This window comes from Hydra viridissima, unplaced genomic scaffold, assembly GCF_058129835.1.
Source record: "Hydra viridissima isolate aposymbiotic clone 2 unplaced genomic scaffold, HvirCarnegie_v1 scaffold_4, whole genome shotgun sequence".
NCBI lineage: Eukaryota > Metazoa > Cnidaria > Hydrozoa > Anthoathecata > Hydridae > Hydra > Hydra viridissima.
In genome coordinates this window covers 7,883,020-7,906,667 of record NW_028324303.1, presented here as the reverse complement: position 1 = coordinate 7,906,667, position 23,648 = coordinate 7,883,020, and the positions used below count along the sequence as shown (strand labels likewise).

The 23,648-nt window shown below is 28.5% G+C and overlaps 1 protein-coding gene across 19 annotated transcripts in view; it reads right to left on the bottom strand.

Moving 5' to 3' along the window:
- LOC145182929 (exportin-5-like) overlaps positions 1–23,648 on the bottom strand; it is a 62,334-nt gene that overhangs the window by 7,435 nt on the left and 31,251 nt on the right. For 11 of the 19 annotated variants that reach the window (XM_090084280.1, XM_090084283.1, XM_090084282.1 and 8 more), the window contains 22 exons: positions 22,830–22,898; positions 22,609–22,704; positions 20,154–20,264; positions 19,684–19,787; positions 19,376–19,468; positions 19,133–19,197; positions 16,601–16,626; positions 15,344–15,409; positions 15,153–15,247; positions 14,933–15,027; positions 14,510–14,597; positions 14,213–14,349; positions 14,012–14,106; positions 13,789–13,850; positions 12,314–12,432; positions 9,735–9,785; positions 9,495–9,541; positions 9,206–9,310; positions 9,045–9,110; positions 8,888–8,965; positions 2,390–2,458; positions 1,230–1,319 (listed from right to left, as the gene is read on the bottom strand). In XM_090084280.1, coding sequence (XP_089940406.1) covers positions 1,230–1,319; positions 2,390–2,458; positions 8,888–8,965; positions 9,045–9,110; positions 9,206–9,310; positions 9,495–9,541; positions 9,735–9,785; positions 12,314–12,432; positions 13,789–13,850; positions 14,012–14,106; positions 14,213–14,349; positions 14,510–14,597; positions 14,933–15,027; positions 15,153–15,247; positions 15,344–15,409; positions 16,601–16,626; positions 19,133–19,197; positions 19,376–19,468; positions 19,684–19,787; positions 20,154–20,264; positions 22,609–22,704; positions 22,830–22,898 — 1,827 coding nt within the window. Of the gene's footprint in view, positions 1–1,229; positions 1,320–1,398; positions 1,653–2,389; positions 2,459–8,887; positions 8,966–9,044; positions 9,111–9,205; positions 9,311–9,494; positions 9,542–9,734; positions 9,786–12,313; positions 12,433–13,788; positions 13,851–14,011; positions 14,107–14,212; positions 14,350–14,509; positions 14,612–14,932; positions 15,028–15,152; positions 15,248–15,343; positions 15,410–16,600; positions 16,627–16,980; positions 17,018–17,279; positions 18,646–19,132; positions 19,198–19,375; positions 19,469–19,683; positions 19,788–20,153; positions 20,265–22,608; positions 22,705–22,829; positions 22,899–23,648 lie in introns of those variants that run through there. The other 8 variants (XM_090084294.1, XM_090084281.1, XM_090084295.1 and 5 more) reach the window with 6 other exon arrangements.

The following is a 23,648-nucleotide window of genomic DNA, read 5'->3' as shown; positions in this document are numbered from 1 at the left end:
TTTTTTTTGGTTTTGCTTTGTTTAGAGTTGCAAACACATTATATGTTGAAGAAATTTATGTTATAATAGAGAACAAGATTTTTTTAAAGAAATTATTTTTTTGTAAAATTTTTATTCTGAGCAATAAAATTAAAAACTTTAAACTGATTTTTCTTTCTCGGACGATGATGAAAGATTTCAAAACCAACTCTAGTGTTATTCTACACATGTGTACTCTCAAACCTCCAAAGGGTTTTCTCGGGACAAGAGGTTCGAATTAAAAGTCATTTCGTGACACAGTGGCTAAGATTTGGCCAAACCGAATGTTTTGCGCATCCCTAATAAAAAGTAGAGGAGAATGGGGATGGGTAGAATTCAATGTAACAAATATTATCCATAAAAAGTCCCATGAAGAAGACTTCCAACAGAACAATCGGTTTACAACATCGCAATACAACCATCTAGCAGTAATAGAGTTTTTCACCTACCTAATGTCTTGGTAAAATCATTTACCTAGTTCATCACTTACTGTCCCCAGATTTATTGGGGAAAAGTCTAAATAGACATACAGGAAATGAACTTTAAATTACATATAGCAGTCTAGTTTGTGATTTGCATCAAGCTAACTCTGAACACCATTAACATAAGGTGTTCAAGAACTTGTGGTTACCCAGAAAGTTTTCCTCTGAAAATGAGTGCATATACAGTTACAGAGAAATATGCAGTTATTGAGAAAAATAGCGAATCCCAAAAGAAGCAAATAAAGAAATTTATTATTGATTTTACTTTGGAGAAGGTCATAATAGAGGCAAATCCTTATGCCAAAACATTTTGCGAAAAAGATAGTGCTTTTAATTATTTTTAAATCATATAGTACCGCACCAAAATTAGCAAGTCAGCTCACAGCAAATTCCACCTGTAAGATCTAAGGGAAAATTGTTTTCGAAGCACTAAACTTTTCAAACTTCTTTATTGCTTGCAATTTGTTTCACTTTCTCCACTTTAGTTATTTAAAGTTTTTACTAATATTCATCAGTGTTTCAACTTGTTTACTGTTACACATTTTTAAGTGTGTAATCAATCTTTTAAAATTTATTTACATTTTGAATTCACTTACGATCATCAGTGTTCAAACTGTTGAGCTACTACTTAAATATTTAAAAGAGAAAAACAAAATAAATAAGAAATATTCAATATTAAATAAATTTTTCCTAGTAAATATATTTTTTGAATTTTTCATAAATATTTACCCCACATGCTCCTTTGATAAGTTGTTTGAATTTAGCTTTAGATTTGTTTTCATTTAGAAGTGCTTTTGTGAATACTTCAAATTCAAATTCCTAAAAAAACACGATAAGCAATAAATAGATCATTATCTCTTTTTGCACTTTAGTTAACTACATCAAAATACTAACATACTTCATGTTAACCAAAAAAGTATGGGTTGAAGATATACAGTGAGTACCAATCTGTAAGCCCAAAGTTTGTATGTGTGAATGTGTGTATGTGGGTGTGTTCTTTATACAAATCCACAGTTTTGATCCAATCCTTCCCAAATTTTGCACACAGGTTTAACTTTTCCCAGGGAAGGTTTTAGGCCAGGTTCGGACCACCCTGGATTCCATGTTCAGGGTCCTTTTGCTGGAACCAAATTTCAGCCCCCTCCAACCATTCTTAATAATTTAAATAGTTTTTACCAGTGAAATCCAAAAAATTATAAATATGTGTTAGCGGTTTTTCATGACGATTTTTGAGGGATATTTTTGGAAAAGTATAGGGTATAAAAGAGCGAGAAGAATAGTTTTTGTTTGGAGATACGATTATTGGGATTTATCGATGTTTATTGCAAAAAAAGCTACATTACCACAGTGTGCTTTAGTTCCCAAAAACATGACAACATAGCTACAAATGCATTTCTGATTAATACAGTAAAGTTTTACACCTAATAACTGGAAAACCCAGCTCATTGCACCAGGTATTCCAGCTAGTTCTAAATAAAAACCTACAGAAAATAAATAAAAGACAATAAGAAGTATTGTTAATATAATTGACCTGTACCCAGCTATTTCCCAGCTATTTCAGCTACTTTTATTAATGTGCAGAAGGCATAAACCTTGAAAGGATAAACAGTTTTTTTACTAAAGATTTAAATACATATTGTAATTGCTGACTGGAAACTGAACTGTATGTTAGAAATTTGTTTTTCATGAACTACAATGATAAAAAACCAAGGTTGATGCAGTTTTAAAAACATGATACTATTAATTACCAATTTTTTCTGAATTTTCTCACAAATAGCACTATATGGTGAATAGTACACTTGAATTTCAAGTTTCTTACTCTCAGTTTAAGTTGTAAATAAGCTTCTACACTAAAAGAAGAAAGATAAAACATTGTTAAATAATTTAACCTGTAACTGTTGAAATGAGCATGTTGGAATTTGTGTCAAGACTTCTGCCAAGACAGGATACTGCATTCTCTATAATTAAGAACTTGCAAAGTTTAAATTAAAAAATTACCTTCTTAAAAAAAACTATTTATTTGTGTTTAATAAGATTGACAAAAATATCAAGAATTATGTCAAAGTTCTGAGTTCCAGTTTTGAAATAGCCGATCAGTGAAACATGTAATAAGCTTAAATTTTCTGTGCTAAAAAAAAGATTTTAATAAATAAATGAACAAACCTATCGTAAAACTAAGTACAGAATAAAAATCCCATTTTGTTGATAGTTGGTATATAAATTTTATAGAAATTGAAAAGTGTAAGCTTACACTATTGTAAAGAAAATATCATATGCCTATAAACTAACTAGAGTTATGATTATTTTCCACCATCAAATTTTTAAATTTGTACGTTTGGATTTAAATCTTGCACTATGAGTGAGATACATGTGAAGACTACAGGGGAAGACCCACGGTTGTCCACTTTTTATACTTTTGGAAAAATTGGATTTTAAGTTTGAAGCTTTAAGCAGTCTTTTAATGTTAAACATTTTTAAGCAACTTGATAACTTGAACAATGGTTTTTCGACTGATAACAGTGATTTTTCGACTAATAACAGTGGTTTTTCGACTGATAACAGTGGTTTTTCAACTGATAACAGTGGTTTTTTGCTTGGATATTGTCAGAATAAGTAAGCACCTGTAAATACTGGTGCTTACCTATTATCTATAAAAGAAGGCAAATGCAAGAATTTGTGAAATTGGACATCTGTGGTTTTTTTTTGTAATCTTCATATAGATAATACAACTGTGTAATCTTTATACAGATAACATAACTTAGAAAACCAGTTCCTTTAATCTTACTGATGCAAATTTTTAAAGATTCAGTTTGTTTTAAGTGAAAGCATATAGATTTTCTAATTTCATTAAAATAATTAACAAAAATATTAACATAAGTTTTGAATAATAGATATAATTTGTATTTATTTGATAAACCATAAGTTTAAAATGGATTCTTTTGTAACAAGATAGATATATATTAACACAGATATTTTATATATAAAAATTTGCATCATTTGCATCATCTGCCCAAGAAACCTCCCTACTGACATCCTTACATCCAAAGCTCTTTGTTTCTATGATTTAATCCAGTTTCTAAATTGTTTATTTGGCTAGGATCAACAACATTGTCTCCTTCCTTCCATATTTCATAACTACTTTAATAGTAGGACAGGGTGTGGGCATAACTTAAGATCAGTCACTTTTAACAACTTAACCATCCAACAAAAACAGACAACTAAACATGGAATAAATTCCATTACATATCAGTGTATCCTTTCTTGGAACAACCTTCTGTACACCCTAAAAACAGATTTTATCCTTAGATCCAAGAATCTGTTCTTAAAGTAATTCCATCATTTTTACCTAAAAAGTTATGCTTAACTTTATTCTTTACTTCTATAACTTTTTTCTTTATGTTTATGTACATCTTGTAATTTCTTGTTTGTGTATATGTGTATGTATATGTGAATACATTATAATAACTATTTCACCTATATTTTAACTCTTTTAAAAGTCTGTTTTATAAGTGTTACTTATAAATTTTTGTAAAGTTCTACTTTTACTATGTGACTAGTTTATTTCTTATGATTTTTTCTTTTCTTTTCTTTATCTTATTTAGGTCATTGTGTTTTATTAATGAATTACTATTTGCAATGACCTGCGTTTTTTGTAACATCCTTAACACGAAATATATTGATATTGATTGATGTAAAACACACACACACAAATTACAAAGAAAAATATGTTATTATGCTTAACTCCAAATCTAAACTTTTAAAAGTGTACCATCAAAAACTTATCAGATCAGTAATGATAAAATATCTATTATTCTTAATAACCTTAGTGCATCTAAGGCAAAAGTTTGTCAATTTGACTTGTTTTATTTGTAACTAGACAGTTTGAAGTTCCTGATGCAATTCCTTAGTATTTCTGCACATATCATGCAAATGTACTTTGGAATAGAGTGGTCAAATCCAGAAAATCCTGAAAATCACCCCCAAAAATTAAGCCTTTGCCTCTTCCATGTTTCACAGTCCCATATTGTACACTTGTTTTAATCATTTGCAAACTGGTCTTCTCACTTCATGCTTTTTGGTTCTTTGCTAATATATGAATTTTTTTTTTAACCCTGCATTATCCAAATGTTGTCGTGCAGTATTTTCTGAAATTTCAAGTTCCACTTAACGAACTGTATCTCCGGCACTAGCGAAATCTTTTTCACATACCTAATAATTTTGCAACCAGATTAAATGTCAAAGCGATTATAAGTCAATTATTAACCAATTAACTTATAACCACTTTTGACATTATCATCAAAATACATAACATTTATTGTGTTTTATATAACATAAAAGACTAGTTACAAAACTATTACGCTTTACTTAGTTAAAACCCAGAATCGAAATGAACAAGTTATGATTAAATTGCAATGCTGTTTTATAATTTAACGGTTTTAAAAAAAGAATTTTGTTTTTAAATGTTTCTATTTTTATAATTTTTTGTGTTCATACAAAAAAAAAGCTTAAAATGAGTCATATGAGCGAGAACAAAACAAGAATATATTCTACATTTTTTTTTTTTTTTAATCAGCAAATAGTATAATCAAATAAAGGCTTTTGTTTTATATTTGTTTAAGGTAAATGAGTTAGTAATTGACCATGTGCCAGTAGTTGACCATTTAAAAAGAAAATTGTTAAAATAAGCCCTACTCTGGTAAAACGATTTTAAAAACAGCGGGAAAATACTCTCATGCCATTTGGCTGTACCCACCTAAACGCGGCAAGCATTTAGCAGCTTTGAAAAAGAGTGGCTGAATATCTATGTTAATGTGCTACGCTCTTGTCTAATTATTTAAGTTTTCTTCAGCTATTTGCTAAGGAAACGTCGCAAATAAGTTTAATTTTAAAAGGTAAGTACGTTTTATTTTTAATATTAGATGATTATATTTTGAAATAGGTATGTTTGATACTAATTAAAAGTTATTTATCATCTGTTTACAGTCCATCTGTAGTCAGTTATGAGGGTGGTCAAATATTGGATCAGAAAATTTAAAAAATTTAGTAATTGATCAGGGTGGTCAATTACTCAGCAATTCCTTTGTTTATCTTAATTCATCGTAATATGTTTTATGTTTTTATAGCAAACTGCACTGTTTTTTGTATTCTTAACATTATAGGTTAGGTTTATCTAATAGATGACCAGGTGGTCAAATACTAAAACAAGGGTGTGTCAACTTCTGAAACCATTTTTTTCTTTTTGTATTGTTTTAGATTCATTATACCTGCCATATTTGAATTACTCAGAGAAGGCGATAAAGGAAGCCATCCAAGATGTAAGAACTAATAATACACCAGTCCGGATAGCAGCTAAAAAATATGGTGTACCGAGAATTACTCTAAAATATAAATTGGAAGGCAAGTCACCCATGGAAAGAAAAATGGAACGTCAAACCATCTTAAGCTATGAAGAGGAAACAGTTATTGCTGACTGGGTTCTAAAAATGGCAGAAGCAGGGTCCCCTGTAACTGTAAAACACTTTAAGATAGTGTTCAACGGTTGATGACTGACCTTAGGAGAGACAATCCCTTTTCTGACAATCATCCTGGGAGGAAATCGGTCCAAGGATTTTTAAGAAGAAATGGCAACATATCAAAACATATAACCCAAAACTTTACAGTTTCCTGTGCATCAGTGACACAGGACAATATTTTAGGGTGGTTCACGGAAGTTGAAGAATATTTAAAAAAAAGAAGATATTTAACAAGTTCTGATGGACCCCTCACGGCTCTTCAGTTGCGACGAGACCACCTTTTTTCTTAACCCGAAAGGAACTAAAGTCCTGGCAGGAAAAGGAGATAAGAAAATATATATCAACAAGTTAATTCAGATGGCAAGGAGTGTCTCTTTGTATTAATTACTGGCAATGCCAACGGCAGTGTTGTAACTCCATTGGTGGTCTACAAATATGAGCGCCTGCCTCCGGAAATAACGCTAAATTTTCCTTTCAATTGGGCACTTGGAAAAAGTGATTCCGGTCGGTTGCAGACGGAACATTTTTTTGGAATTCTTGGTAAACTTTTTTCATCCTTAGCTTAAAGGAAGTAATATAACGCTTCCTGTTACTTTATTTGTTGATGGACATGTTTCCCATTTCAGCCTGCAGTCAACTCAGTTCTACGACCAAAATGGGTTTATTTTGGCTTTTTATGCTAATGCTACGCACATTCTACAGCCTATGGATGTTGCAATGGTTCGCACATTAAAAGAAAATTGGAAGCAATGTCCATGAGTGGCGCAGCAATTACTTAGATGACCCCATCTTGAAGAAAAAAGATTTTGCTAAACTGCTGAAAGAAGAAGTGGATAAGCATGTTATTCATTCTGTGCTGGCCAACAGCTTCCGCAAGTGTGGACTCTATCCCTGGGATCCAACCGTACTTAAGGTTGCAGAACATAAAAATGACATTTGTGTGCAGAATGCTATGCAGAATGATGACTTACATTCACGTTTGAAATATTTTAAGCAGAGATTCCAATTCTTGAATGAGATTATAGGGAAAGACAAATTGGAATTATTTGAGCAATCTACAGTTGATTGGGAAGGTGACCCTTCTGACAGATCACTTTTCCTGTTGTGGAAGAAAACTGAGTTAGAACTTAAAAGATTTAACACTAAATCTAAACAAACAGCTTCGAATGAAGATGAGGACATTGCAGGACCATTGAATGTGTTGTCTCTCATATTTGAAGGCAATGAAGATACCGCAATCGCAGGACCATCTCATGTACTGTCTCCTATAGTTGAAGGCAATGAAGATACAGCAAATGCAGGGCAGTCAAACATACCATTTGTGTTTAAAAAATATATCTTCTGTCTTCCTGTTGACAAGAAAAAGCCCCAGAAGAAAGGCCAAAAGAAAGAATACCCGCTATAGTGTCTGAGGAGCTTGGCCAATTGTATTTTCAAAAGAAAATGGACAAGAAGAATGAAATTGAAAGACTGAAACAAGAACGAGCAGTTGAAAAGAGAAAGAAAGAAGAAAAAATGAAAGAGGAAGAGAGGAAAAAAAAAGTACGAAAAAATCAAGAAACAGAAACGGTATGAAGAGCCTGACTCAGACTCATCAATTTCCATTCCTGAGCTTAGCAAAGGTGAAGATTCTGACTGGTATATAAATTCTTCAGATGAAGATACAATAACTCTGGAAAAGGATGACTTTGTAATTGTGGAGTATGAAGGGAGTCATTTTCCAGGGAAGATAGTGCAAGTTGTGGCTGATGGCTATGAGATAGCCACAATGGTTAAGAGTGGCGTTTCTTCTTATCGGTGGCCACTAAAGGAAGATAAGCTTGTATAAATAAGGGAACAAATACAAAAGAAAATCCGCCATCCAAAATTGTGTTCTCAACGTGGTTCATACCTCATACCAGAAATGAACGCTTATTCGTCATTTTATTTTTAATGATGTATTTGTGTTGCATCGCTTCGAAAATATTCAAAATGTCTTAGCAATCTTATATTCACTGAAATAAAATAAAATTATTATCACTGCTTTCATTTTTCTCTCATTGAACATATGGTCAACAACTAAAGCAAAGGACGGTCAAATACTGAAAAAAAAAAAATTTTATACGGTCAATTACTAACATAAAATCATCCTTAAAAAAACAGCTACCAAAACATGAAAAGATAGTACTTTATAAAATATTGCTTAACAGTATGCTCGAGATAGTATGGTAAGTTGTTAGAACTAATAGGCTATATAATTGGCAAACAATCTTAAAGATATGGTAGTCATATGGAACTTTTTCTCTTAAGAAGTCAGTTACTGGTACATTTACCTTAATAAATATTTTAAAAGATTTTTTTTTCTAGAAAAGTATTTTATCTTAGAGTTCCCTTAGTTTTAGATGACAGTGAACACATCATTGTCAAAAAATTAGTAGATATAATATTTTTTAGCAGATATAATTGGATATAATAAATATAATATATATACTAATATAATAGATATAATAAAAGATATAACAGCGAGCCAAAAATTTACAATCACTTATATCATATAAAGTTCATGATAAATTTTTCTAGTATCATCAGGTTTTTTGAAAGTTACAGAGATGATTGCAGGTATCAAAACATGTAATCTAAATAACCCTAAAAAATCTTTTTAAAACGTTAAAAGTAATATGGAAAAAAACTTATTAAAAGCATTCAGAAATAATTTTATAGCACAATATTTATGTTATATAACTGTTTCTGTAAGACAATGATAATGAGTGATAATGTTGGGACTTAAAAACTAGAGTTCAACAAGGATTGTTTGAAATATGACCTGGAACTAAGGCAAAAAATAAGTAAATAGTTAAAATTTAAGTTGAAAAAAGAAAGAAAAGAAATTTTAACCAAGTGCATATAATAACTGAAAATAGTATTAGAAAGTGCTGCTTCAAATTGCTCTTCCATTCCATGCTTTTGTAGTCCCTAAAAACACAGCAACAATAAACTAAACAGTTAACCAACATTGTCATTACCATTAAAATGAGAATAAAAACATCATTACTGTCAAAAGAAGAATTAACAACTGCTTAGGTATTTCTGGATTGATAGATCCATTTACTGTGAAGATCTAAAAAAATACCATAATAAATATTTAATCTAATTAACATTACCTACCAAAAAAAAATTCAACTAAATTTTGTAAAGATACTCTGAAATAACAACCTTTTTAATAATAGGCATTACAATAGAACATATTTTTATAAGTGATGTAGAGTCTGGCCAACTCAATGCAGAGAACAATGTATAAATCAAAGTAAGACTTGTTCCCTAAAAAGCAACAACTTGTTTTACAGCATTAAGAGTAGAAAGTCTTACTTAAAATGCTATAAAAAAAAGAACTTTCAATCAAAGAAACAATACAAAGAAATGCTGGAACTAATCTTCTCAGTTTAAATACAAAAGAAAAAACAAAACTTATTATAAAAACAAATATTACTATATAAAATCTAACCTCATAACTAAGTAAAAAGTCCCCAAGTTTTCCAATAGCCATTAATTCTAAACATGTGAATTATTTCCGTTGACTCTAATTATTGATTGTAAATTTTATTTACTTATCTTTTATCTACTTATTTATTCAGTTTCACATAAAATTATAAACTGAACTTTCAAAAAAACTTTAGAGATTGTTAAAAATATAAAAAATTTAAGTAAAAAAATTCAACAAATTTGAAAAAGAAAACAAACTCACCATCTGGAATGTTTTGATTTTTGTAATTTCTTTTATATGTACAGAATAGAACTGAAAATTATTCAAAAAAAAAAAACCTAAGCAATTTAAAAATAGATGTAGCAGTTATCTAACAAACTTTATGTTAAATTTTGTTGCAGTTATTTTGCCTGTCTTGCTTGTTCAGAGTTTTTGTATAAATCAGTTAAAAAGCAAAAAATCAATATTGAATTAAAAAAAAACTAAATTGTATAAATTTTCAGTAAAACTGGTTAAAATCAATCAATGAGGATTTTTGTTAAAAATGCATATTCCATTTCATGTTTAACTATATAATTACTTAAAATATAAATTATTTGTTTTATTTTGTAAACAAAATATTTTCAAATATGTTAATGTTAAAATAAAAAAAAACCAAAACTTAAGATTTGTCTTAATTTTTTTCAAATAAGAGCCAATCCACTGGTAAGTTACAAAACACTATACTGATGGCTGTGAAAACACATTTCTTCAAACATAGAAAGATAATTTTTCTTAAGGAGAGATATTAGCTAATATAAAAGTGTCATAAAACCACTGCTACTGCAAGAGATAGATTCAAAAGCATAATGTGCTATAACAAAAGAACTGCTCAGTCCATGAAAAAGTGCATGCAATTATTTATAAAAACCCTTTATTGAGGTATTCAGTTATTGCTTAGTTGCCACATTTTTGAACATAACAATGAATAAAAGGAGACTTGAAAACATGTGTTTTAAACATAAGGAAACTTATACTAGAAGGGAGTGTTAGCCATTAAAATTGTATAAAACACATTAAAACTGATACATTCAAGTCTGAAATGAGAACTTATACTAAAGATAAGAACTACTAAGATTTTGCTGGCTGACATTAGTATCTACAGTAACATGAAAGTAGAATTGTAGACAGTTTATCCTATCTGGAAATAAATCAGCAGTTAAATAATTTATTTAGTTCTAAAACTTTTTAGAAACGTAAACCAATTTTTGTGACTATTTCATCAAAAATATCAAATAGCCAGGAAGAGTCCCTAATTTGGCGCAAAATCTCCTGAAGCATAACTCTTTTGAATTTTAAAAGCCATTGACACTAAGTGGAGTAATCTTGGAGGTCCTAGGAAGTTCCTTCAAATTGAATTTCCAACATTACATGATTGTTTGCAGCAATATCTTGTCTTGCAAAGTCTTGATCTACAGTGCGATAAAAATACTAGTTTATGAAAAAAATCCATTTTATTCTAAGAAGAGAATGATGGTACATTTCTAACACCAAGTTTAAAGAGCTCATAGTTTATGGAACTAACAACATAGAAACAAGACTCAGTAAAAGTTGATCTGTATTCTCTAATTTGACAAAAAGTTCGAAAGACCAACAAAAATCACTGGAAACCTAACTTTGATAGACCTTTAGACATTTCTTTTTGCACATGCAGAATTGTTCTCTGTGATTAAGATGATGCTATTTGCAAAGAATCTTGTGATGACTGTGCTAATCACCTTTGAAAATATGATTTTTATTATGGAATTGAATATGGAACTTTTATTGACAATAGAAAAAATAAAAGTTTAGACCACAAGCACCTTCAGAAAAAAAAGTCAAAGAAAATCATATCACTGTGACAGAAGAGCCTAGAGGTCACTACCTTACTGATTGCACAACAGAGCCTAAATCAGAAAATACTTAAACTAGTCAAACTCTGCTTTATTGAATTATTCAACTAATTGAAAGAGGTAATCTTAATCTCCAACTATTGGCAGTGATGTTACAAATGAAATATCTGGGTAGAAAGATGGAAGATAAAATGGCTGAGTAGAAAGGTAAAATGCTTCTTTTATTGAAGAACTTCTCAATCAAAAACATTTTGATCTTTTTGTTGGCTTCACTAAACTTTCAGTACTGATTTGCTTAACAAAATCCTTGCTGATATTGAAAAGAGGTTCCAGGAGGGGAATTGGTTTAAAATCAGTAATTCTTTCAAGCTTACCAAATTACTACTTTAGAAAATAATGAGGTTTTTAAAAAATAAAGTTTTCGCACAATATAACAGAGCTTCCATTTTGTCATATTGTTGAAAACATTCTTTCAAATTCTAAAAGTAAATTTTTTTATTTTTACTGGCAATTTAAAATATTGGTTTTAAAATATTTTAAACTCACAACAATAAGAAATATGAACACATTTGCAGCCACACACTAAAGCCTTGGATAAAAAATAAATTCTTATATAAAAATGTGGTAAAAAGCTCTTTCTCTGTAACATTTTTTTTCTTCTTTTAATTCAACATCAAGTTGTAGGAGAAACAAGTTGTAACTGTTTTTGTTTTTTTTTGTAAAAGTTTCCACCATATTTCTTTATGATTTGTTTAAAAAAATTTTTTTAGTAAAAAATAAAAAAATAAAAAAAATTAATTAAATATAATCAATGCTTTATCAATTATGTATTACTTTATGTTTTGAATAGGCTATAAAAAAAATCTAAACGCATCACTTTTTTTTGAAAACATTGTTTTTTAAAAAGAATGCTAAGTTTAGAAGGAAAAATGCTTCTGATATCTAATATAAAAATCAAGCTTTATATACTTAAGATATCTATGTAGTCTTTGGTTAGAACAGACATCACTTTCGCATCCATTATCTCCTTTATTTGAACATCCTCCATAGTTTCTTTTAAATGAATAGATGTGATTGTTTCATTCAATCTAAATATTTTGACAAATCAATGTAGAGGGTAATTGGCAGAGATTACTTTATATCATTATTTATACAGAAGCTTTTTTTGTCATAACTTTTTGCTTTTTCACTAAAAATTAATGAAACTTTTAACAATTGTTCCTCCAATGTGACTTAACAGTACTATTAACTCAGAAAAATTATAACTTGTAATGTAGAGATACTATTTCTAATTCCTTCACATTTTTTCATCACAACACATCAGCATTTTGTTGGAAAGATTAATACTATTTAACAACAATGAGACTGAGTCAACTAAGTTGATAAGAACAATGAGGTATATGATATATTGGGATATTTGCCCAACAACCTAAAAGCATCTTAAATAAATTGACTTTATTGGTCAGTTTTTGCCCTTCAATTAATGATAGAGATGTTCCTAAAGGTGTTTTATTGGATTAAATCTGGGCTTTAAAAAGACCAGTGCAAAAACTGAATTTTTTTAAAACTGAAATAAATTTACATGGATTTTGCACAGTACTTTGAATAATCATCTTGCTGGAAGTTCTAACCACATGGCATTTAGTCCTTATATCTAAGTATACATTCTGATCCATTATGCCTTTAATGCAATAGAATCACAATTGAAATATCCCCAAACCATTATATTGTCCCCTCCATGTTAAACTGTAGGCATTATACTTAAGAGCAAATCTTTCATCTTTTGGATGTCTTACATACCTGATAACATCACTACTGAATGAGACTTTTGACCACTCTTTTGAACATAAATACAAATGATCTTTTGCAAATTTCATTCGCTGCACCATAATGCTTGCTCAAAATGCCAGTTAATTCAACAGCACTTTTGTGGGGATCTTTTTTGTATTGTCTTACAAGATTCTGTCTTGGTGTTCTGTAGTTTTTTTCAGCCTGCCAGAATGATACTTGTTTTCAAGTGCTTTACAGTCTCTTTATCTCTTAACTAGTATACTTATTGTTAATTTAGCCACATCATAAAGCTCAGAAATTTGTTTATAAGGAATCTTCTAATCTGCAGCACATATTATTAAATTTTTTTTTCCATGTTTTTTAAATTTAAATTTTCTTACGGGGCATGGAACTGTTTACAAACCTTTGCACAATTATGTTTTCAATAAAACTTGAATTCCTTCTTTCCATTACAAGATATAATTTCTTGAGTTAATTAATAATATGTAGTCAGATTGGAGGAGTACTAGTTAAAAATTTCATTTCAGTAAAAAGGTGAAAAGTTATCACAAAAAAAAACTCAAAAAAGTGAGTTTTTTTTATAAATTTTTATGTTATTGTAATAACAACAAACAATAAAAAAATTAAATAACATCAACTAAAGTAATAAGAACCCTAACTGATCTTCCCAACCACATTTTATTTTTTCAATCCGCTCCCATTCTGATGCTAATCTCTAGATGTAATAAATTAATATTAAAAAATCATCTGTCACTATCATTGAAAACTGCAATCACTATCATTGAAAACTGCAAATTGAAGAAGGAAATAATAAATTCTAAAAAAATGAAACTAAACAATACACTTAATTGGCTAGTAAAATAATAATCTACAGACCTTTAACATCATTTGAAGAGAAATGCCTAGAAATGGCCCTATTATCAAAAAGTATTTTGAGGGGCAGCAAACTATAAATCTTTTCATGAAAGATTCTTTATTGCATTAAAGAAATTCAAAAAATACACAATACTCCAAGTTTAAAAAATTATTTAAATTAAGAGAATACTTCAAGAGAAGATATACTATAAGAGAAGATACTCCACACTTTTCTTATTCTAAAATTAGGTAAATATGCCCAAGGTCTGGCTAACTTTTCTATCAGAGCTTCTGACAACCCTGGTAAGCTATAAAGTTGTGGTCCAACACAAGTAGCGAGATGAGATAAGATTGTATAACTAAAAAAAAGCCTATTTTGGTAAATACAGAAGTACTGGAACACAAATTTTAGAACTGTACGTACTGGAATAGCTAAACTTATTCAGTATGGAATACTAAGACTTCTTTTATTCTCTTCATGATATAACAAATAATATGGAAACTTTACAACATACTCACATAAATTCATGAAGATTGTAAAGATAATATTGCATTTCATTAATATTGTTGTCAAACTGATTTATGTCATCTCCATGATCAGATTTATCTTTAAAATAAAAACTATAAAAATTTTAATTATTTAAAATTTAGATTATTGAAAATAGTGATTCATAAATCTGAAAAAAAAAAAAAAAAAAAAAATTTACTGATAAAATACTATCTTAACAACTTTAAAATAGAAATCAAAATTAAAGCAACTTTTTTTTTTACTGCTTTCCATTTTTGTTTTTTAAATTGCTTCATGTTTATTCATAAAACACCAAATGCTTTTTGTCTCAAATGCTACATTCAATACAATCTTAAGAGTTTCATTTGATAATATTATGAAGAATATTTCATATTGTTTATCCAAACTTTACGGAATAACAATAGCTTACTCACTGATGACAGTGGAGTATTCTGAATCGCACATCTCAAAGACATGACTTTTTGATGCTGCTATTTGATCTTTTAAGCTCCACATAATGCAATACTGTCTAAAGTTTTAATATAAGCAAACAAAAATAGCTCCATCAAATCAATGATAAGTTAATTTTCAACTATCATGATAACTTAAATTTCCTATCATGATAACTTAAACTTCTACTTTAATTAATCTTACTGAGAAAAATTGAATAAATAAGGTATGCAGTTGATCATGTGTTGCAACCAAAAGTATTGTGAGATGTGGGAATATTGCTCAACAACATTATCTATCTATGAAAATGAAATAATTTAAGTGATACAAGAAAAAAGCATTAAATAAAGTACATAAGAAAAATAAATGCTTTTTTTAAAAATAAAAGTATATACCTCATTTTCTGTGCAAACTTTGAAAGTTCGAGAAACTGATAAAATCGTTATATAGGTCATGCTAAACTAAAATCAAAAAAAGAATTCTTAAAGATTCTTAAAAATTATTTTTTGTGCGCTTTAGATTACTCATTATATTCAAAAGCTGATAATCTATTATTTAGTTGCTATTCCAAATAATGGATTTTTTAAAGCAAGAATACACCTAAAAAATTTAATTTACTTAACATATATTTATAGGTGAAGTCAGAGATTATATCTGGTGTATGTAAATCTTTTGTCATTTGGAATAGTTCAAAAGTGATTTCAACCTATATGCTGAGTCAATTTAAACACCAAGTCACTTTATATACTGAATCAAGATAAACTTTTAAAATCAAAACAAAAATACTAATCTATGATTAAATAACTTGGCGATGAGTCTTTCATGGTAAATTATTTTTTTGAGTACATAGAACATAAAACTAGAATATTCTAATTTCCTAGCATATTCCTGATAAGTCATGCAAATTTAAATTTTTTCCTTTTGTATAAAAAATGGATTGGAATGCTGTAGATGATAATAAGTTGAGAACTTTTTACAATTTGTTAACATTCTTCAGCCATATATGATGAATAAATATCTTCTGAGGAAATAGAAGGCTTTTTTGGGGAAAAAAGTAGTGTAGAAGGAAAACAATTTCTATAACTTAAGGAAAAGCAATATCAAAAAATGTTTGTTTCTTAAACTTTTTATTTTAAGCTATAAGAAAATTTCTGTTTTCATTTTAAAAATGTTTTTTCAAGTCATCTAAACTTATACAAAAATAAGGCATTAAAGTATTGTATTCAGTTTAAAATAAGAGGTTTCCTAATTTTAATTGAATGACTAAATTTAACATCAACTTTAACAGCAGTATATGCAGTATGCAAAAAAAACAACAACAACAACAAAATAACAATTGGGTTAAAATTTAAATGAAAAGGGAGTTTCAGAAAAAGAAACCTAATCTTAAAGAAAAGAATAACTACTCTATCTTATGACATATTTCTAATGTTGTTTATTCAAAATATCTTTTTAGAATCATAAAAATTGTAGTTGTTATAGTAGGCTTTTCATATACTTTGCACTCCAAATAACCAAACTTGAAACTCAATTATATCAATAATGGTAATCATATTTTTAAAACATGTTAAAGTAAAAAATATTCAAATACATAAAATATTTGTTTTTGTTTTAATAATCCATGAAACTAGAAAATGAAAATATAGAAATACCTCTTTGTGGATTGATAACATTTCTTCTATAAAAGATAATAAGTGATAAAATATTTAAAAAAAATTATTGAAAAAAGAAAATTCTACTTTTCTTCTTATAATAGATATTAAGGTAGCAGTTTAATACAAATAGCTTTTGATTATTGTTGTACTTTCTTTTTTATTTGCTTCTAATTAGAGCTGGAGTCAATTTTTGAATAACAGTATGATTAGCTACATTAATAACACTGCATAAACCAGCATAATTTTCACAAATGATCTAGTAACATGTAAATTGCTTTATAATAAAGGCTTGCAAATTATAGGACATGTTGTCCATCTCATGATTTGATGAATGATCTTAGGGTATTTTGATGTGTTGATCATAAATATGAATTTACCTTTTTGTCAACACCCTCAGATATTTTTGAAAAGACCCTATGGGAGATAAAAAAAAAAAAAGAGCATCTTTTCTAAGAAAATAATTTATATTAAATACAAAAAAAAGTATTTTAAGTTACATAAAAACTCTAAAAATATTTTTAAAATAACATAAATCAGTAAATAACAATAATCAAATACTATTATGGTATTTTTTTTTTTTTCTACCAAAACCGACTGAAATTTCCTCTTAAAATTTGTGCTAGAATCATCTTGCTCAAACAACTAGAAATACTCTGCCATCATTCAAGTATTCATCTTTCTTGATATCTATATTCTATTTCTTCCAAATCCTTGAGAAACTTTTTACCTTGTTCTTCACTGAAAGCTCCCAAGTTACATAGAAAGTGAGATTCCAAGAAGTCAAGTTTAATGCTCATTGAATATACCCATTTTCTTCACAATATCTTTATTGTTTTATGGATTCCTAGGAAAGTTCTACTCTTTCCTTAAAATATTTCCACATTCTAATTCAACTTCATTTAGTTTTTCATCAAATCAGATCTTTCATCAATTTTCTTATGTTAGAGCAAATAAAATTCCTTCTTTTGATTTAGCCTCCAACAGAGCTGGAAAAAAGTTGTTATAGGTATTTAAAACCTACTTCAATCAACACCTTTATAAATTGTTTCATCATGCACAACTTTATGTGTAAGCAAAACATTATCTTGGGGAACTAAATTTTCTCCCACAGCCTTTTTTGTTCCACAATTCAGTTTTAGAAGAGCAGTCTTTCTTCATCTAATTTTTTCCTCTATCCCTCTATTTAGCAGAAAAAGCAGGGTAATTTGTGTAGCAACCTTGTTGACTAAGTAGCATACTTATACCTTACCACACACCAACCAACCATGTTGTTTTCAAATTGCTAAATATACAGAACTAATAACAGGATGTAAAGCATATTTGTTTAATACTTTCAAACTTTGTTTTGAAGAGTCTATGGACAGTCTCAATTGGTTTGCATCATTTTCAATGTTAAACATCTTCACTAAACCAGAAATACTTTAACAATAAACTAGATCTTCAAGAAATCTAGTTTATTAAAAAAACATTTAGAAGAATTCCTTAAATCTTCAAAATCCAGAGAGTTACATTTTTTGCAGGCTTTAAGAAATCTATTTTATTGTAAAATGTATTCTAGATCTCTTATTAAGTCATTTAATTCTGACTGTGACATTAGCTTAGGTTTGGCATTTGTTTCATAACCAGTATCAGATTGATGCTCCTTCAACATCATCATTAAAGGATGCATGTTTGAACATATAAACTCTTTCTTTAATTTGGAATTGTAGCCAGTAGTTTTGCAACAGCAAAAATAACAGTCTTCGAGATAATTCTGGGGTTCTCTTAATCACATAGGTGATTGCTAGTTAAAAGAATTGTTCTGGCTTTAGACCATTTTTATAGTTGCTAAATGCATTTTGCCTAAGTTTCATGTGGGAATCACTGTTTATCTTGTTACTGGTCATAAAGCCAAAACACATCTTTTAAATATCCTTTACGAAATCAATTATATCTTTTTGATAAATTACAAAAACATATTTGCCATAAATGTAACAGAAATTGTCCAGTGAGTTTAAACATTTGCACAATGACAGTTAATGCTAGGAACTGGATGAAAATACCTATTGAATAAGAAAAATAATGTCAGTATTTATACAAAAGTCTGCTTCTACTTTCATTAATTTTTCCTAATAAAAGTAAATAGAAATTGAACACAAAAAAATGAAATACTTCTGATGATCTTGTCAGCAAATGTCCTAAAGTTTCACATTTTTTCATACAATAAAATTATGCAAATTAGTTAATTGAATAAACTCTAACAAACAATTTATGAGAATTGGTTTGCTAAAGCTAATTATAACTAGTAAATTTTATTGATTTGAAAACATTGTACATTGTGTGATAAAAAACAATTTTTAACATAATTTTACAAGTAATTTATTTTTGGAGTTGTTTTAATTTAAAATAAACTTGCAATGTATCAACATTTTTTGGTCTAAAGATTGTTAATTTAATTCTAAAAAAAAACTTTAAAAAAAATTTACCAGTATAAAAAAAAAACAAACAAAAAAAGACAACAAAAAACAGCTTGCATTATACATAATATACCTGACAATATAGCTGATCTATCAAGTCCAAGAAAAGATAACAAAGATGTTGGACTTTCATGAATGCTAAAAATTAAATAAAAAGAAACAGTTTACATAGAGACACAAAATCATAATTCTAAACTTTAGATCATTTTTCAGATATTATCTCAATCATAGCATGGAGGTAATGTTCTAAAACATCAGACATTTGATAATTATAATAACAATAATGATTTTGATAAAAACTAAGAAAAAGTACTACCTTGCTATATCCTGCCTTTTTAAAATATTGTGCACAAATCCAAACAATTTGTCTATAAACTCTTTTTTACAAGGATTGTTCTCTAAAGCATCACTAAAATTAAAACATCAAACAAAAGATTTAATAAAAAGATTTATAACAAAAAAACTAACCGTTTAACAATTAACATAACATTTAAATCATCTGAAGTAACTGGTGAAAGCAATACTGATCTTAAAGCAACATCCCCAAAAGTGTCAACAAATAAAGTAGCTAGAAATAAGATTAATAATAAAATAAAGCTTTACTTTTAAATTTAAAAGTTTTACCAAACAACTAATAAACCTTCCAGAAGTAAACTCTTATGGTAATTTGTTAAAACTGACTTCTGAAATTGTAAATCAAAGTACACCTGCAACTCATAGAAGAAAGGCTGAAAGATAATAATATAGATTTTATGCAAATAAAATAAAAAACAATTAACATAAAATACCAACAACAATAACAACAACAATAAACTATTGTTGTTGTTATTGTTGTTGGTATTTTATGTTAATTGTATTTTATGTTAATTTGTATTTATTCTACTTAATAAGCTTTCTGAGATTTCACTTATTTTTTCTTACTGTCTTTAATCAAGATTGTAACAAAAGCTCATTAAACTCAAAGTGGCAAAAACAATTTTTATCATTTTTGAAATGATTACCATAAGTTCATCAAATGTTTGAAGGACATGCATAAAAATTTATTGATCATGTAATAGCACTTAAAAAATTGAAGACTATTACAGTAAACTTACAACCAAAAGTGTTTTTATTTCTTTACACAATTTATTAAATGACTTGGATACCACATTTTTTAACTTTAGCGTTAAAGGAATATCCAGTGGTTTATCAAGTATACCAAACATCTAAAAAAAAAAAAGAAAGAAAGAAAAAGAAAATGAATCTATATAACATTTAAAAAAATTTCTTTAAGCACATAATTGTGCAAGCATCTCTAATCTGATATTAAATTATATTTAATTGTTTGTATCAAAAATGAAAATAATAAGAGAAGTAATAATGCAGAAAACCAAACATATTTATTATAAAGTGTTAAAATGACACAAAATTCTTTTATAGTTTTCCCTAACCAACAAATACTACTTACAATTAAAATTGTTACACAATATACATGTTTAAGAAATATTAGAATCAATTTTTTTAAGCTGTCTATTTTTTTAAACTTTTTTTTTAAATGTCCTATTTTTTATAGATTTTTGGCTGCATCATATTATACAGTGAATTTCATAAATTTAGACGCACTCATATTTGAGAATTTAAATTTTTAGTTTTTTAACAATAAAACAATAACGAAAAAAGATTTCGGTTTAGTTTTTCTAATTATTAGATAAATACATACAGAATACAAAATTTAAAAAAAAATTACAAAAAAAAAGGAAACACTAAGTAATAATTAGGTACAACTTCATTGTATTAAAAAAATAAGACAAAAAAAATTGTTCATAAATTTAGACACATGATACATTAGGAGGCGTAATTTATGAACCAATCACTATTTTATGTATCCGCCTTTTGCTTTAATACAACTATGAACTCTTCTAGGCATAGACTCAACAAGATATTTGCTCATCGCTTCTGGGACCTTATATCAGGTCTCCTTAAGGACGTCCTTCAGCTGGCCAAGTGTGGAAGTTTGAACCTTTGCCAATTCATGGTCAATCCAAGCCCAAATGTTTTCAATTGGGTTCAAATCAGGTGAGTATGGAGGCCACGGTGTTGTCTTGATGTTATTATCGTTGAACCACTCCTTTGTATAGTATGCAGTATGTGCAGTAGCGCCATCTTGTCGAAGTTTCCATGGTTTATCATTGAGCATAAGCAGGTCAATTGATGGAATTAGTTTTTTTTCCAGTACTTCTACGTACATTCTGGAGTTGATTCTTCCGGTGTATGTTTGGCACATACCAACATCTTTGTAATTGAAGCATGACCAGATTCCTATCGAGCCTCCTCCACTTTGCACAGTCGGTCTAATGTACCTGGCGTAATTCTTTTTGTGAGCCATTCTTTTGTTATGTTAGATTTGCGATTGATCAGCTCAAAGTTACTCTCATTACTCCACGTAATGTTTTTCCATTGTTCTATTGTCCAATACCTTCTTTCACGACACCATTTTAGTCTCCTTTGTTTATCATATGGACGCAAGAGCGGTTTCTTCAAAGCAGAGTAGACTCCAATCTTGTATTTGATAAGTATTCGACAGACTGTGTTTTTAGAAATAGATGTATTTCGCGTTGTATTGAATTCTATGTTCAATTCTTTGTAACTAATTCTTAGATTAGCTCTGACAGCTCTAAAAAGGCCACTATCGTCCTTTCTGGTGGTTGACAAGGGTCTACCTGGCCTCGTTTTCTTGCTGGCACCACCAGTAAGAAGAAAGTTTTGCTTCGTTGTCCGAACGCATTTCTCAGAGACTCCAATTAACCTGGCGATTTCTCTATTACTTTTGCTTCCTTCTTTGATGTGAGCAATAATTTTCCATCTTTCAGCTTGAGTGATACGTTTTTTGACCATTTTTCGCATCTTTTTAGTGCAAAACTAACTTAACTTTTGTTTATTTATTAAATAATGATTAACTAATTCCAGGTAAGTTATATTTATATAAGGTTTTTTGACAAAATCAATTAATTTAGGCCTATTAATGAGAAATATGGAAAAAAAACTACTATTTAACTATTAACTAAAAAGATATAAGACTTTTTTGATTGTGCGTCTAAATTTATGAATAAAATAAAATCAAGCTTATCAATTAACTTTTTTGTGTTAACTGGTATAGAATAAGTAATAAACATCCTGTAAAAAAAATTAAGGTACTTTATAATAAAGCTTCACTTCCTCTATTAAATTATATATCAAACATAGCGGTAGCACTTTTATTTTATTTTTATTTTAAGTATTTTTTTACATATATGTAAAAAAAAATTGAGTGCGTCTAAATTTATGAAAACCACTGTAACAATTGCATATTTCTGATGCATGTAACTGTTTTTATTTCTGTAACAAACCATTTCAAATTTCTAGATTTTTTAAGCTCAAGATTCAACAAAAAAGATGAATGCTCAAACTGTTTTACTTACAAACTGCCGCTGTATAAAGTAAAAATCAGTATCTTTGTATTCTTGTATAGTATTGCTCTGTTTTGATTATTTATGTTAGAGATTTTACATTAAGTTAATTAAAAACATTTACCATGTTAAGCACTGCTAAAAGATGTATTTGAGAGTAATGAAAAAGCGGAAAAAATGCTTCAACAGCTGAAATAATGGGGATAAACAACTGAGGAACCTAAAAAAATTAAAAGTAAATGTTTGTTTTATACTTTTATTTGTGTCAAGTATTTTTACTAACACTTTTTGTAAACTTTTTTAGTGCACATTTTTTTTCTCTTCTACTAATTACAAAAGCATCACCTCACAGCGGTATTCAATTAATAACTTTAGCATATTGTTGCAAGATGCTGTTGAATAGTTATCTACATTCTAAAAAAAAACAAACAAAAAAAACAATTAAAAAAAAATTTTTTTTCAAGGTTATTTTTAATTGTCACTTAAATTTAAATTCAACAACAGCTCTTACAAAGACTTTTACACTTTTTCTCAGAGCTTAGAGCAATCTTCCTTTCCATAAAACTATTTATAATCATTATTTTACTACTTTTATAGAGAGTTCTATTTACACATAAATCTGTTTTATGTGGACTTTTTTATTTATTTTCCTTTAGCAAGTTATAAAATAAGCAAATTATTGAGAAGCTAGTGGTTTCCAAATGCCAAAAAAAAAAAATGTCAATGGGATGGACCTATCAGCAAGGTAACAAACTGAAATGCACTGCAAATTCTGTCCTAAACCTGTTTCCGTTTCAAATAAAAAATGGGTCTTTGAGTTGCCATTACAAAGTATAGATCTTACCACCCTTAAAGATCATTTGGAACATCAACAGATACTCCCAGTAACAAAAGAAAAGAGTAAACAACCAAGAATGATATTTACATAAACTGAGAAAATGTAAGATTCTTATTATGATGCTCCAATTGTAACTAAGTTAACTACAATCAAGTCATTTAAGTAACTTTAAAAATGTAGAAAAACCAAAAAAACTAAAAATTGTGAGTATTATAATCTTTCTTTTACTGCAATATGATGATCATATCGTTATATAGTGCAACTTTTTCAAAATTGATTAGAAACTGAAGAAATAAGAAAATAAAAGCAACTATGATCAAGTACTA